The following is a 17025-nucleotide window of genomic DNA, read 5'->3' on the forward strand; positions in this document are numbered from 1 at the left end:
TTATAAAAACCTTAAACAGATCAGATACACAACAGTCACATGCAGTTTTCACCACGCTATTAGTCCTTGTGCAGTTAGGCCGGTACAAAGTGACACTCTAGACACTATGAGTAAAGGTCCACACAACGAATGGGAATGAACAAATGAACAGTTTGCAACCATTACAGTTTGCAAGCATTTCAGAGTCCCAAGCTGATCGCCACTGAATAAATTGGAGGTCGTACACCTAGCCATGAATCATGTTATAGTCCTCAGTTAAGAGGTGGGGTGCTTAGGTCAGGTGCCTCACAAGGATTTGACAGGCTAGGTTAGTTCTATTGCATGTAAAGCCTGAGTTGACCCACATCTTGCCATACATTGGAGGTTAAACTTTACTTGACAAGTGTTTTTCAAATCAGCACTTCCTCATTGAATTCTATAAAAACAAGGAGTCTGGTGGCACCTTAAAGACCAACAGATTTATTTGGGCATAAGCTTTCATGGGTAAAAAACCCCACTTCTTCAGATGCATGGATTTTCACACCATGCATCTGAAGAAGTGGGTTTTTTTAATCCGTGAAAGTTTATGCCCAGATAAATCTGTAGTCTTTAAGGTGCCACCAGACTCCTCGCTGTTTTTGTGGATACAGACTAACCCGGCTACCCCTCTGATAATTGAATTCAGTGTTATCACTTGCTTATAGAGCACTAGTCACTGGGATGTGTGACTCACTCACTCTCTGCTAATTTAATACTTATCGCCATGATACGTGAGCTGCTTACAAATTCTAAAGTTAATCACTGGTTTTTAGACTGGATGAGGTAGGGTTTTGACGAAACCCAAATTCACATTTTTCTTAAGTTTTGAGCAAGAGAGCCATCTTTATTTACAAGCAACTTCCATCCTTTCTAAAATTCTACTTCTGATAGCAGGTTTAAATACTGCTATCTGTTACACCATAATGCACAGCAAATCGGAGTTACTCCACTAAATTCAGTAGAAGAAACTCCAGAGTTACACCATTGTAACTTCTAGTATGTCAATTATCTATGCAGTTACTGGACTTGGCAGTTACATTGTATAGGATGCATGTCATTTGTCTTTGCCCTAGACCCACAAAAACTATGTAGCTGGAGAAAGAACTCCGAAGACAATTAGTCCATTCCATTCTGCTGTCAGTATCAGTTTGTTCCCTGTGTATTTTTTTTTAATGAAAGTTTGCTCTAGTCATTCATATGTTAAATGTTTAGGATGAAAAAAATATATATATTTTTTAAATAATTGTGTGGGTAAAGACTTTAAATAAAATTACTACAAGCAGAATCTACCTCTCTCTCTCTCTCTCTCTTTCTTCTCATTGGTCTAACAACTTATTGGTAAATGTAATGGTCATGGATGTATTTGTTCTTGTCTCACCGAAGCAGTTCTGTTCTGGTAAGTCAAGGTCACGAGAGAACTTCCCTTACTATCACATCATTCAGACTACTATTTTACATTGTGATTTTTAGCAGATGACCTCACAAACTGCTGGTTAAATTAACGCTTAGTTTTTTACCATTGGCAAACTGGGGTTCCAAGTTGATTCTAAATGGTCTAAAGTCTGTTTCTGGCTGTAGTCGTTCTCTAGATTGTGGCTGTCACAACTATTTTAGAATTGGGAAAAGAAAACAAAATGTAGTAATCAGAAGGATGTAGTTTTCATGGCCAATATCTCATGACATGCTGGGCCAGAAATGAATGATCTACATCAATGACAGAAAGGGATTCTCATATCTGAATGGTCTAAAGCATCCATTTCTAGCCCTAGCAGGTATGAGATACTGTCTTTAGTCCCTTGGTCCAGCATTGTATTTTCCCTGGGCTTGAATTAGTAAATTCTGAAACATCAGGTCAGTGTAACTGTCAGTCTGCACCTATCAAGTAGATGGTGCTTTCTTGCTCTTCCTTCAGTTAAGAGCCTTTCAACAGATTTCACCACTACCACTGAGACATGATTTCAGCGATTGAGTTCCCAACACACAATCCTATTTTTGAAGCCTTTTATTCAGCACAGAATGCTACTTAATCACCATGGTTCGTGAAATAACTTATGTAAATTTAGATGGCAGGAACAAATAATGAGGCGGGATCTTATTGCAGCCTGGTGTTACTTTAAAAAGCCTCCTCGTTTGCTAGTAACCCAGAGGACAAGAACACTGAATTTGGGATAGTTCAGTGTTACTGTAAAATTCCATTCTTTGAGAGCGAATTGAGTCTGTGCTGTAAAGCAGCTGCCATATCTTCTTGCCTACAGTGGAGGCAGTGCTAATTTTGGAACATGTGAGGGCTTGGAAGGGGAAGTATCACTTCAATGTATTGCTGCACTTCAGTTTTTAGAGGTGTTGTAGAGACTGAAACTTTTCTCCTAAGAAATTTGATTTCTCATTTGAGATACGGAATGTGGGGGGGGAGGGGGGATATCCTGTAATCAATTGACTGATGGTGAAAGGGATGGTGCTTTTTTATTTACTAATTAAAGATCACTTATACTAAATATTCTTGCTTCAACTTTGACTTCCTGGCTACTCTATGCCCCATGTCCACTCTTGCCTCGGCACTGTCACTGACGTTTCTTTTTGACACACTATCTTGGCTTTTGCTTCTGTTGCAATGATTCATTTAATATTGTGAGCCCCTTTCTTAAATGAGGTGTGGCAGTTTTCATACTATACATCTTTGTCCCCTCTTGCAGTCTGCGATCATTAACAGGATTCAGTGTAGGATTGTGGCTTTAGATCTCAGAAGTCATGGTGAGTAATTAGACTTATATACTGGAACATGAATTCAATTTTTTCTAGTTACTATTTGTTTACATTTGCATTTAAATTAGATTTTAACTGAATTACCCCGTCAAAAAACTGAGTTTTTAGACTACCTATGAAATAATCAAAGCATTGCTACTTGATAGCCAAGGTGGGGATGAAAAGAATGTGGCCCATGTAATTCCACAGTTAAGCTAGTGTGGCTGCTGTTATATAGAAGCGAAGATTCCATATGCCTGAATATTCTGCTCCAACTTGATTCCCCATACAGACTGGGATCAGTAGTCTTGGTGAGCCCAACTACCATGTAAAAGATGACTGTGTAGGCAGCCCACGTTGTAGGAACCTAGGGATGATCCTCAGTCTTAAATTGCCAATATATGACCTTTACTTGGGCATAGTTTCCCACCTCTGAACTACAATGCAATAAAGTACCAAGCATTTTTATTAATCTTTATCGTTTTAATTATCCAAGATGACTATGAAGAGATGATGCAAACACAGTTATGATTACCGAGTAAATATATACAGAAAAACTATTATATCGGGGCTCATAGTTGCTCTTATTTAACTCCTGAGGATTCTGAAGATTTTTAATCTGCTTTAATAATGTCTTTTTAATTAAATTTGATTTTGATTTTTTTTGCTTCACAGGTGAAACAAAAGTTAGGAATCCTGAAGATCTGTCTGCAGAAACTATGTCAAAGTATGGAGGTTTACATTCTCTTTAGCCATTTCAGACTTTCCCAAATCCTTATATCTTCTCAATTCTTTGTTCCTTCATTCTTAACAACTTTCTACCCATCTTCAGTTTTCCTTCTATGAAGACGACATACATGCCAGTCATGTAAGGGGGCACTAGAACTTAAGCTGAGTTCCACTTTTCATTCTAATTCATCCTTCTCTTAGTTGCTCATAACTTTCCTTGCTTTTTGGAAAGTTTGAGCACATCAGGTTAGCTGCAAGTTGAAATCATAACTCCAACAGTTGATGCTAGATATTTCAGACCTGACTTGTTCTGTAGATCTCCCTGAAAGGTAAAGCTGGTGAGGAAATTCTCCTTTGATTTAAAAGTTAAAAAATTAAAAAATCCCCACTTCAGATGCATGGAGGAGAACTTATTATTAGTTATTTATAGTCTCCTTTGTTCCTGGAAGAGGTCACAGTACACACAATATACACATTGGTACATCTCCAGTGAAGCCACACGGATTTACACCAGCTCAGGGTCTGGTTCTCGTATTACACTACAGTGAGTAGAGTATCTTGGTGCACTGTGCCTGGCTTAAATGCAGGGAAAATCCCTTTCCATTATTATTTCAGCCTGTATTTCAAACAACGCTTCTTATCCATCCTGATGTGGGTCAGTTTTCTTTCCCTTGAAAGATTCCTTTTCCATTCCTGTCCTTCACCCTTGGGTGAAGGTTGAGTGTGATTCCTGCCCGGTTTGGAACCACTATGTTGAGAAAACGTGTCCTGCACAGAATGAGACTTTCAGGCATGGTGAGAGCGGCTTAATCAAATTGCAGTGACCTGCTTCTGAGCACAAACCCTTCTTTTGTGACAAGCTGTGAGAGAAGCAATTACCATCCACTAAAAATACTGTATAATGCCCACATTTAGTGCAGAGAGATTCTCCTGAAGGTTACAAAGTCCTTCATACTAACAGACCCGCTTGGTTTGTTCCAGGGAGGCCATCTGTGAAATAGATTTTGACTTATTGTGCACCTTCTTGCTGCTCTCACAACCCGTCAGCTCCTGATGTGCGTGTGGGTGTCCTGAGGAGCTGCCATATGCAATGATCGTTTTTCAGATCTGGAGCAGCGCTAATATGGGACCACACAAATAGGCAGCCTTTCATTTTAAACCTTCCTGCCCTCCTAATGATAGATTTGAAAGCTATTTCCAATTTGTCTTTAAACTGGAGCATTAAACTGTCACTAACTTGTCAGATTCCTAAATCCTCCTGCATTTTCAAAGGAAACGGTTTAAAAAAAAATCAGATATTTAAGTAATTTTTTTTACCCGTTAATACCTTAAATTATTCTTCACCACTGATGCTATATGTGCCTGTTTTTCTAGTCTCTTGGCTTGGATAGAGAAAACAAGCTAGTCAGACTTGCTGTGTGACTTCATGCACTAGGAATAATGCTCTCTGATTCCAACACGTAAGAATGGCCATACCAGGTCAGACCAAAGGTCTTTCTAGCCCAGTATCCTGTCTTCACCCAGGTGCCCCAAAGAGAATGAACAGAACAGGTAATCATCATCCCCTGTCACCCATTTCCAACACGTATGGTGAATTGTTATAGCCAAGAAAGCCTGTATGCATTTTTTTTTTTTTTTTTTTTAAGTTGTCTCTTAAACTACTTGCTATCCTCTTTCCAAAAGGTACTCAGGTACTGCAGTGCCAAGTGTATTCTAAGAACCTGAATATAACAGTATGCTTGGTGCTTTATCTTCATACTAGTCCATAATGTCCCTGCCCCACAGAGCTTCTCTTCCAGAGAGAGAGAGAGAATGTTTTGCTTCTGTTCTACATGCCCAGCCTCTTGCAATCTTGGTGGCTGGGGTTGGTTTAGGTTCTCGTTGATTAAGGTTGAGAACGCAGTACACTTCTCCTGACCCCAGTTTATTCTCTCCTGCAGGAGAATTGATTAGTTCTCTCACCTCATCTGTAGTTCCCTTTGTGCTCCACAAGACCTGGGGCAGGGTGGTCTAGTCTCCCACGTTAGACGGCATCTCCTGTTAACAGAAATGGGAATGACATTCTTATATCCCTGATTCAGGAAAGCACTTGTTTAATGTTAAGTATCTGCTTTGAGGGCTTTCCTGAATCCCTGGCCACTGATAAGAGAATGGACTTCCATATCTATTACCATGGGGCAGATGATCTAACTTAAAAGGCAAGTGTGCAAAGAAACTCAGTATTAGGGAAGAGTAGGAAATAAAAGCAGAGGGTTCAGAGTCAGTTTGTCAGATTGAATTTTTCCATTCCCCTACCGATGCGTTTTTACAAATCTGCTTCAGAAACACGTTGGGGAAGAATGCCAACCTTCTGTCTCTCTTCATTTGCCAGAGATGTTGGAAACGTGGTTGAAGCTATGTACGGGGACCTCCCACCTCCAATCATGCTGATTGGGCACAGTATGGGTGGGGCCATTGCAGTGCACACAGCAGCATCCAATTTGGTACCCAGTTTATTGGGTCTTTGCATGATTGATGTCGTGGAAGGTAAGTTTTTTATGTCCTTGGACAGTATCATTTTATGTTCTGTCTTCCTCTCTCCTCCCCTATTCACTTTATTGGGCCTGGGAGGTCTTTCTCAATTGTGTTAACCATATGAAGGTTTCTCTTCTCTCTAATGGATATGCCAGCTATTGTATAGTATAGTTAGCATCACATTGGGCTTTTCTTTCGGTTTTCCAAGCTGGACTTGTCCATTTGATTTTGTTTATCATGACTGCAGTGCGACACCCATTCTTATAACCAGAACCACGATCGGTGGGGAGTGTCTTACTGAACCATATAATATCACCGCTGCTCTCTACTGCATAAAATATCAGACCTGTTCAAATATGACATGTTAACCCTCTAATGGCAGCAGCGTACAAAACTATACAAGCCCTGATACCATTGCAGCTAATGGAGGTTTTGCGGATAGATTTATTGAAATGATAGAAAACCTGTAAGAGCTGTTAAAAATGTGGATGAGGGAAGCAAAGAACTTACAAATTTGCTGACCTGGAAACCAGTTTTTGGAAAAACTGTGTGAAAGCTGGTTTGGAGCAGCAGTATAGTTCACGACTATAACTCTGTTAATCAACTTATCTTAAATCCTGAAATTTGTCTTGGTTCTCTCCCTCACACAGTTCACACTGTCATATATCAAGACCTTTGAGAACCGTTGGGAAGGATGTTGTCAGATGTTGGGTTCATTTAAGTCAAAACATTTGTTTTTAGGCACAGCCATGGACGCACTGAACAGCATGCAGAATTTCTTACGGAGTCGTCCCAAAACATTCAAGTCAATTGAGAATGCAATTGAGTGGAGGTAATGGGCAAGTTTGTGTACTCTTCAAAACTCTTCATTGTATTGTTAATTCTGCAATTGATCTTGGAGGAAGGGTGGTCTTGCGGTTAAGACATTGGATTGGAGCGCCAGAGACCCGAGTTCTATTCCTGACTACCAACGCAATTCCCCCATCTGCAGAGTGGGCATTAGACTTCACTGCCCTGCAAGGGCATTGTGAAGATAGTCATTAAGGTTTATGAGATGCTCCTATCACAGTGATGTGAGAGCCATATAAACATCTGGATAATCCTAGCATGCTGGGAACTCTAGTGTTTGTAGGCCACATCTCTGTATTCAAGATGAGTGCTTGAAGGGTGAACTTGGGAGTGCTCCTATTATTACTTGACCTGTTAAATATTGAATGATACTAGATTAGTGTACCCAATTGACCCTTGATGTTTGACCATTTTGATTCCCCCTTTTCCCTTTTTTTTTCTAGTGTAAAAAGTGGACAGATAAGAAATCTCGAATCTGCCAGAGTTTCTATGGTTGGCCAAGTCAAACAGTAGGTTTTGTTTTCTAAAAGCTTCTTAAATGTTTTAAGATCCCAAATTCTGAAGAGCATAAGTGTACTTTAAAAAAAATCAAATCAAATCAATCTTCTAGCAGATATCCACTCCTCCTTTTACTTACCTGCCAAGGCTGAACACAGTGGGTGAGGAATGTAGTACTAAACCATTTACAACCATCCACGGTCCTATGGTTAGGAATGTCACAGTCAGAATTTCACTGGGGTGGAATGTAATTACCCATCAAGGATTAGAAAAAAATTTCCTGTGCAAAAGCCATTTGCACATGCAAGTGGTGGAGCACAAAACAATGGATGTGCAATGGCCCATGCGAAGATGTGCTCACACCAATAGACTAGCTTGATGCCCCTTCAGAAATTTGGCCCCTAAATTCCTCCTGCCAATTCAACTGAATATAGTATTTTTCACTTGCTGTCTTCCTGCTGCTGTTCATTGTTAAATAGCTCTCCGTTGCACTCCAAAGGTGGTGGAGTTGAGTGATGATGAAAGTAATCTGTCTATTGCATTATAATCCTATACAACACCATGATGCTTGCCAGCAGCATCACATATTTCTATTGTTTATATTCCAGTATTGTCATAAACTAATTTTGCTTGTTTGACCTGGACTCTTCTTTTCTTTCTCCTTGATGTGGTAGAGCCTCAGATCAGCCAGTCTCTCTGAGAGAGCCAATTCTATCCTTTAGGTGCAGGCAGTCTCTCCTAGAATCGTTAAGATGTTTCTTTTCACAATGGAAAAGGAATCAATTTCCAGTCCTCTTTTACCAGGTGTGAAGATGCTGCTAGTCCTGAGGTCCCTAAAGCTATAGTGGAAGGGATTATTGAGGAGGAGGAGGAGGAAGAGGAAGAAGACTATGAAGGAAGAGGATCTGTTAACAAAAGGAAGAAGGAAGATGATACAGAGGTGGGGAGTTTCACTCTCTTCTGCTGGAACTAATGTCTTCTAGTCTCTCCATCTCTAGGGTATTTGGAGATCTATAGGGAGCAAGAAGGTGGCAACCATGCAGCCAGCGAAGGAGATGCTTCCATGGAGCTAGGTGCCTAGGGGACAGCATGTAAAAGTTCTCCAAAGAAGGAGTAGTGAGCAATTGTGCAACTCTCATTCAGGGCCTTTGTGTAAACAGGAGTAACTCCTGTGACCTCATTGCTTACTCCAGGTCTGAGTTTAGGCCCTGGTCTCAGACTGCTGGCTACATCGTGAGTTACCACTTGAAAGTGTTTCTAGATGTTCATGAACTTGGCCATTGTACATGGTCTAGAAGAGAACTACTGTCCTGTCCAGTAAGTCACTGTGTGCTGGGTCCTGACTCTATTTCATCATATTACAAAGGCTCATCAGTTTCTGCTGGGTGGTATAGATCATGTGACCTGACAGACTTTGGCCTGGTCCACACTAACCCCCCACTTCGGACTAAGGTACGCAAATTCAGCTACGTTATTAACATAGCTGAATTCGAAGTACCTTAGTCCGAACTTACCGCGGGTCCAGATGCGGCATGGAGGCTCCCCCGTCGATGCCGTGTACTCCTCTCGCCGAGCTGGAGTACCGTCGACGGCGAGCACTTCCGGGATCGATTTATCACGTCTAGACCAGACGCGATAAATCGATCCCAGAACATCGATTGCCTGCCGCCGGACCCGGAGGTAAGCGTAGACATACCCTTAGTCCCACAAGTAAAGCTATTGGTGCATGGTGCTGCAAAACTGTATCTTGCCCAGGCTTCGCTGAAGGACAGGTCCAGGTGTTTTTGTGTGTAAATTTTTAGTTCCAGTGAAAGATGGCAGATTGACAGTCCTGGAAATTGAAGGTGTCTCTTGCTCAACACATCAGGTACAGCATGTGCAGACCCATTAATTTACTGTGACATGGAGCGAGCACGTTTAGGATTAAGAGGATAATCCAGTCTTTGCGAGCAAGGTTACCTAGTTAGGACCACATGTGGGGGACAAACTGACATTAGAGCCACGTCAGCATTTGACTTGGTGCTTTTGTTTCGTCTTCCAAGTCGCGCTTTGCTGAGTTTATTCCACACTCGTTTCAGTTGAATACTAACGCTGAGCTCTTTGTCCCATTGTAGACAAAAAAAGAACATCTGTATACATGGCGAATCGAACTGTCGAAAACAGAAAAGTACTGGGATGGGTGGTTCAGGGGCTTATCTAACCTCTTCCTCAGTTGTTCTACTCCGAAGCTGCTGCTTTTAGCGGGTAGGTGTTTCCTTTTTCTTCCTAGTTAGAACTGTCATTCACTTTGATTACATTCAGCCTGTATTTTAGAGGAGAGAAGGGCAAACCTGTGGCTAAGATACTGGTCTGGGCATAATAGGTCTGGCTTCTATCCTGGCCCTTCTATGTACTTTGAGAGACTGGGCAAGTCATTTAGTGTCTCTGCCTCCATTTCCTCCTCTGCAACATGCACACGGGAATTGTGGGATTAGATATGTGTATTGTGATACTATGTCTCGGCTGTCTGACAGGGTGTTGCAATTGTAGGATTGAGCTAATGTTCTGCTAGGAACAGGATTGAGACCCAAGCCAACCCACAGGAGTAATCACTTAGTTACTGCAGACCTGGGCTAGATTTGAACTCATGACCTGAAGGTGAAAGGATCAGTATTCCAAGACCAATTCCTATCACCCGCCAGTCCCCTGTGATAGGGAACAGTGAGTCTCCCATGGTTGAGTGCCATTTAAAGATGTCTGGGAGGATGGATGAATGTTCCTTCAAGTTTTTGGCAGTGATCCTCTCCTGTCACTGTGTGCTCCTGATTTGCAGCAGGGAAACCGCCTAGTAGGTGCTGAGATGCTGTTTCTATTCCATTTTTCGCATCAAACAGCTTTTGCAAAGTCTTGGCAGGACCTGACTAGACACTCTCTCTCCCTGGCTTCTCCCCAACACATCTATTTGCTTTATTCCAGGTGTTGACAGGCTGGATAAAGATCTAACAATTGGACAGATGCAAGGTAAATATTTAATACTGCTAGCTATAATGCTCCTTCAGGAGACAGTTTATGTTGCAGAGAGTGAAAGAGAGCTGGAGAAGCAGGCTGAAATGGTCCTGGCCGGGGCAATCTATATTGAGACAAACAAGTATTAAAGAATGTAGTTTAATCCCCAGAGTAACGGTGTGATCCCTTGTCTATGATTCTCTCTAATGGAAGCTAGAGGAGTTATTAGATCTTGCCAATCATCCTGTTGCTAATGCAGGGCTTTGGTAGTGCTTTTGTTCAGTCTGGTATTAAATATTCAAGTGACGGGGCTTTGTCATGTCTCACGGGGTTCATTCAGTGATCTTCAGTCTTGCCATTAGGAAGCTTTTCCTGATTTTTTTCAGTCTGTTTTCTTTTAATTCCATCCCATTGTGCCTCGTTGTGCCACCTGAAACACACACACACACACACACACACACACTCCTCTCTCTCTCTTTTGACCTGGCAGACTTCTAATAATGCTTGAGAGACGTGGCAGGGGAGGTAATAACTTGTACTGGACCAGCTTGTGTTTGTGAGAGAGACAAACCTTTGAGCTTATGACCTGAAGAAGAGTTCTGTGTAAGCACAAAAGCTTGTGTCTTTCCAACAGAACTTGGTCCAATAAAAGATATTCCTTCATCCTTTGTATAACGTCCTGGGACTGACATGGCTACAACAACCTCTAATAATGCTTGACAGTTACATTAGCACCTTTCTCCGCCCAGTCCCCATCACTGATTTCTTTGGAAATCGGCTATTGAAAGGGAAAATGGATGATTGGATAAAGGTCCTGGTGTGGTAGGTCTGACAGTTACATTCATGTCAGGAAGATGGGATGGCATTTAATACGAAGCTCTCGGGAATCAAGAATTAGGGAGATAGTGAATGAACATGGTTTTAGTTAATTCAGAGCTCCTGCACAAGTAAGAAGGAAAGTTCTTGCCTCCTGCAGAAGTTTTGTGCTCTACATATGCTGCTGCTTGACATCTGGTGTCAAACAGCTTCCTGAGTCCTCATCAGCTAGATATGACATTGGGGGTAACTTGTAAAGAGGTTGAGATCTGGAGTAGAAATGTCCATAAAAGTGCAGAATATTTTTGCACCTTAACAAGTTCAGTCCCTGCCTTTAGTCTTTATAGTGAGTTGGCTTCTGCGGTCGCATGTAACGCATGCCTGAGTCATTGCCAGGGAGGGATACGTTCACTCTAAAAGCAGTTGCACTGACTGTTTGGTCTGCAGGAAAGTTCCAGATGCAAGTCCTCCCTCAGTGTGGCCATGCAGTCCACGAAGATGCTCCAGACAAGGTGAGCCGCAAAGCGGGGCAAGCTTTGGTACAGCTCTTTTATGAGTTAGATGCAAAATGGGTCATCACCAATATGAAACCGAGGGCAAACCTCATGGGCCTTAGGTGCACCACACCTATAAGGGGACCTGGTTCCTGGTAGAGCAGATGGGACTAAGTCATATCCCTGAAGTTGGCTTGAGAGCCTGGACTGGCCAAGACTTCAGCTTTCTTGTGAGGAGACAGGTCCCACCTACGTTACCGCGTTAACTGTGTCGGGGGCCAGTTGTGGTGTATAACTGACTCAGTGATAACAGTAGTTCTGATGTGGCATGGGATTTTCCATCCTTAACTTCTCTTAGGTTACCTCAGCTTTTTCCCCCACCCCTCCCTCCGGCCTTTAGTGCAGGTGGCTGCTTTCCTGGAGGGATAAGGTCATATTATAACTGAGTAGTTAAAATTTAGAAAACTTCATATAAACATTATTTGTAGCAGTTTATGTGCTGACAAACAGTGACTCACTTATGCTAGTGTGCCAGGAAATAAAATGGTAGTGTGAACTGAGCACGTCTGGAAATGAGCTTTGGAGTTCTTCTCAGCTCTACTATTGACTGTGTGGCTTTGAGTCACTTAACTGCTCAGTGCCTCTGTTTACCCCCTTGTAAAATGGGGATATTTTTACCTATCACAATGAGTTGTTTGGAAGAAAAGTTATTTGTAAAGCGTGATGTAAGTAATTTGTTGCTCTGAGTTAATCTTTAAAGGACACCAACTTAAATCACAATTCTCTTTTTTTTTTTTTTTTTAAACTACTATAATACATGCCTAAGAATTACTGTAACTGAAGAAGATGGGGGAGGGAAATTTTTTTTGCCAAGTGTGCACTTGATGTATGGTCGGTATTATATAGACATTTATCCCTTTTGTGAGAAGTTTCATACAGAGGCGGGGGGGAACTGTTTGAAATAATGGGAGGAAGGTGTAGTATTTTAAATTTTGAAGCTGACCAGACTTCAAGTTGACTATGTCCCTTTAAACTCTGATTCCTTCCCCCCCACACCTCCCTTCAGGTTGCTGAAGCTGTTGCAACTTTCTTGATCCGTCACCGGTTTACAGAGCCAATTGGTGGATTTCAGTGGTAAGGATCTCTGGGTGCTAGGGCAGCATGAATCTCTTCCTGATCCCCACGGAAGTCTTGCGTTCCTTGTGTGTATCTAGGGTGGGGAGAGAGGAGTATAACAAGTGGTTGGGTGGAAAAGGAAGTAAGGATCAGCTTGGAGCTTTAATGTAACGTTAAAAGCAGCATGGACATATGCAGCCTAGATCATACGCAGTATTGTATTTCATGTTCAGTGTGTAAATATTTCACTGTCTCTAAACTTCTCATATTCCAACTTCCTAATTGTAATAATAAAACACTCAGACTTTGAGGGAGAAGACGACATGGGCCTGACCTAGCTGATTTCTTCCTTTGTGAGGGAAATCCTTATCCCTGATGGGGCAAAACTAGCAATTGCATTGAATTTTGTTAAACGGACCCAGTCACTGTAAACACTTTAGGACCCAAGAATGACCTATGTAATGTGGTGGAGACTGTCTTCCAATTTCTAAACGTCTCTATGGCTGTTCTTGTAATCTGGATCTCCATCGTGGAAATACACAATTTCCAGCATGTTTCTTCTGCCAAGAAACATTAGCAAGAACATACATTTAAAGCTTAAAGCTGCATACTTTGCTTCTCAGATCTCACGGCTGTGTCACCCACAACAGTCTAATGTAGTCTCCCATCATAATGAATTTCAGCAGCCAAAGCTCCTCTCTTGGCAGTGTGGTTGAGCCTAGATAATGTAGAAGAAACACCAAAGGTAAATGGAATGAACTCTGCAGGCTGCTGCATGTTGACTCCCAGGGTCTCCTAATCATATTGACAACAGGCAATGCTGACCTGTTGGTAGGGGGTATTGAGCTGCTGGAGGGACATCTGTCAGATGAGGAGTGAAATAGTGCTGTCCTGACCGCTTGTCATTACAGGTCTGTAAGAAAAGTCGGGTTAACCCACGTGTCGTGGGCAATAATTCCGCTGTCCCAAAATTCCTCCTGAAGATTTAATTGAAGAAAAACTTTGGTTTAGAGTTACTAGGCCAAAAAAGTTATCGTGTTTCACCCCTGAAGTGACCGTATTTTTAGGGGAAGTGGTATTAGTGAGTGAGTGAACCCATCCTGCGCTCTTCAGGGTGAAAGGCGGGAGGAATGTAGAACTGTTAACAATATGCATTGGAAACTGAGGACAGGGTACAGGGTGTGGGTGTGCTTTAAAGCAATGGAAGCAGGAGAAGTCACCAGGGCAACATTATGCTGCGTCTGAGTCTGTAGCAGGCTTTGGCAAGCTATTGCTGTGAGGATTATAAGGCATTAGTTTGCTGCTGCTGCTGCTATCATGGTTGTACTTGTCAGGAGTTTCGAAAGAGGTGTATCTGAGGGATGGGCAGTTTTATACCTACTGTGGTCTGCTGCTTTAAGCCATAGAGAGCAGGATAAAACACTAGTTATAGTGAGAGCTGTGTATCTCTATTGCTGTTCTACCTGCATGCACCTAACCAGGACATTGCCCATGAAGACTTAACCTACATTACAGATCCTTTGAGTTTCAGCTTTATTAGCATTAGTGAGTTATGTTGGGTGGTGTGGATTTGAATTAAACGGTGAATTCTATTGAGATTTAATGTACAATTCTTCTTCTCTCCCTGTCAGTGTGTTTCCTGGTTGTTAATATCCTGATGCTCTCCAGCACTGAGTTCCATTGTAAATAAACTGCACCAGAGGCCACTGTGATGTATCCATATCCTTCTCATCTATCCAGTTCAGCAATGACAAGAAATTGGCCTGAGATCAGTCCCATAGAGCTGGTTTCTAAGAATTTCCTTGCCGGAAGGCAGCTCGTATCTGAGTCCTTGCGAAGCTCGTCGGCCTCTTGGACACAGGCTCCTCTCCACTGCTGCAAGGAAAGACAACCTGAAACCCGAGTAGTAGAACATCTCTCTTCTCTCCATGAATCCTCAGGCTTTGTTGAACACAACCACTAAGGGGCTTTGGGCAGATATGATTCCCCAAAGGGCATTGCAGCTAATCTGAAGGCATCAGGATTTCTTTGTGGAACCATATGGGAAATGCCCAACACTGCTTTTTTTTTTTAATGCATGTGAGGAACCGGCTTCTTTGAGAGTTTTTCATCTCACCAGGGCCGGCCATATAATTTTAGGGCCTGTAAATTGTGGGGGAGAGAACAGACTGCACTATGAACTACCTTCCCTTCTAGTTCCACTAAGGGCGGGACTGGGAAAATGGGACCATGAGCTCCTTTGAGGGGTCCTGCCGCTTCCTCCACAGGTTCACTCCCGGGGTCTCTCTGGAGAATAGCCTCAGCTGGGGCTCTGCGTTTAAAGGGGAAGCCACAATATCACCAGTAACCTCATGATCTGTCACAAACAGGCCAGTGGCCATTCTCTGCTTGTGGAGTTTCTGCCTACCTGGTTCTGCACCTCTTGTCACCACACACAAGAGAGTGGAGACTGGCACCTCGGGCAGCTGTTTTTCGGAGGAGACTAGACCGACCAGGCAGTGGCTGGAATGCTGAGCTAGCTAGCGGTAGGGAGAGAGAGGGACTTGGAGGAAAATCCCACCAACAGTCTGACCCTGGCCCAAGCAGTTGCTTGCCAGGCATGTGTGAGGCCCTGCTCAGTGTATTGTGGGAAAGTCCCTGTTCTGTATTTGATGTTTAGCACTGATCAGCTACAAGCCTTTATTCACGCAGTAGCTCTGAGAGAGTTTCTTCAGGGTACAGGCCAGCCCTGGATAATTTGTTAGATCCTTTTCACCTCCTATGAAATCCCCCACGAGAGCAATAGAGCACGTGGAGCTATTTGCAACAATATCTTGATGTTCTTGAACTAATAAAATTGCGGCTTTATTCCTTAACCCTTTCATGCTGAGTGATGAAGTGACTCTGCTAGTTGAAGCATAGCTCTGTTACTCGCCTGGTCTGGGAGCTGTAATGGCTGTGGGCGTATCCTATGACAGGCCTAGTAAATCCTTGACGTTTGTGCTGTGCTGGTAGGGGGGAAATGGCACAAAAAGCAGGTAAAGCCCAGTCACGCATAATGTTTACCCTGAGGGAGAACTACTGTTCTCTTCTTCTGTCTCATTCTCACACTCCCTCACTAAGGGCTTGTCTACACTACCTGCTGGATCGGCGGGCAGTGATCGATCCAGCAGGGGTCAATTTATCGCGTCTAGTCTAGATGTGATAAATCGACCGTCGACTTGGTACTGCTCTAGAACGAGACGTGCAAGCGGAGTTGACAGGAGAGCGTCAACTGTCGACTTACCACAGTGAAGACACCGCGGTAAGTAGATTGAAGTACATCGACTTCAGCTATGCTATTAACATACCTGAAGTTGCGAATCTTAGATCGACCCCACGCAGTAGTGTAGAAAAGCCCTCAGTGCTGGACTCTTCAGCTGTGGCCTGGCTGCGTATTCCCCCCCCGGCCACCAGAGTCTGAAACCGCTAGATTAGAAACGAGAATTTGCAATTCCAGGTGAGTTCTGTGTCCATGCGACACTTTGGCGACTGATGCTGAGGTACTAAACAAGCAATTTTTGGCTACTTGTATAGCCCTCCCTATCAGTGTCAACCTGGCATTGCTTCACCATGTGATTCAGCTCACTGACCAATAAGGACCCAGGACTAAGTCTATTCCAGTTTGTCTGCTGATTAGTTTCATGGTTTCCAATAATGGAGAAGTCAGTTTATAATTGGAAAACACAACAAAAAATCTCCCTTTCCCCCACTGCACATCTTTCAGTCTTGCAAGGTTCTCGACCCTTTTCAGATTACTTGGGTTGTCAAACTGTTTGTAGGGGCGGGAACCAAAGCAGTGGTATGCAGCGTTAACCAAGGCCCTCATTCAGCAAGCTACTTAACCATGTGTTTAATTTCAAGCATGTGAATAGTCTCCTTGGAGTCAAATTCTGTCATGTGCTTAAATCTCTTGTGGGTTACTACATTAGATAACTCCCCATGTTCACCTCTTGTGCTGTCCTCTCCCTTTCTAGAGAAGGGAACTGGTTTATCAGATAGCCCCACAAAGAATAAAATACCTTCTATTTCAGCCTTTGCTATCACACTACAAGGGTGGTGAGGGGCTACATTTCCATGCACTGTGCCTTTGGCTCCCTGGAAATGTGTTTTGGTTGTTGCACCTTGGCAATTATGACCTTGTTTTATGAAAAATAAATATTTCACAACCTCTTCTGGTGTGGCTGTTTTATGCCAAGCTCCCCAAGTCCTGACTTGTAGCAGAGAATGGATGTTCTTTGCGGGG

General features: G+C 42.8%; 1 protein-coding gene across 1 annotated transcript in view; it reads left to right on the plus strand.

Annotated features, from left to right (window-relative positions):
• The window catches only part of PPME1 (protein phosphatase methylesterase 1), a 37154-nt gene extending 20202 nt beyond the window's left edge, over positions 1–16952 (plus strand). Inside the window, exons 4-14 of the mRNA XM_054015885.1 lie at positions 2712–2769; positions 3436–3487; positions 5861–6015; positions 6745–6835; positions 7296–7361; positions 8155–8290; positions 9465–9594; positions 10306–10350; positions 11599–11663; positions 12712–12779; positions 14393–16952. Coding sequence (XP_053871860.1) covers positions 2712–2769; positions 3436–3487; positions 5861–6015; positions 6745–6835; positions 7296–7361; positions 8155–8290; positions 9465–9594; positions 10306–10350; positions 11599–11663; positions 12712–12779; positions 14393–14411 — 885 coding nt within the window. The 3' untranslated portion in view covers positions 14412–16952. The remainder of the gene's footprint in view (positions 1–2711; positions 2770–3435; positions 3488–5860; positions 6016–6744; positions 6836–7295; positions 7362–8154; positions 8291–9464; positions 9595–10305; positions 10351–11598; positions 11664–12711; positions 12780–14392) is intronic.
• Positions 16953–17025: the final 73 nt, after the last annotated feature.

Source organism: Malaclemys terrapin, chromosome 1 (assembly GCF_027887155.1).
Source record: "Malaclemys terrapin pileata isolate rMalTer1 chromosome 1, rMalTer1.hap1, whole genome shotgun sequence".
In the NCBI taxonomy this organism is placed as follows: Eukaryota; Metazoa; Chordata; order Testudines; family Emydidae; genus Malaclemys; species Malaclemys terrapin.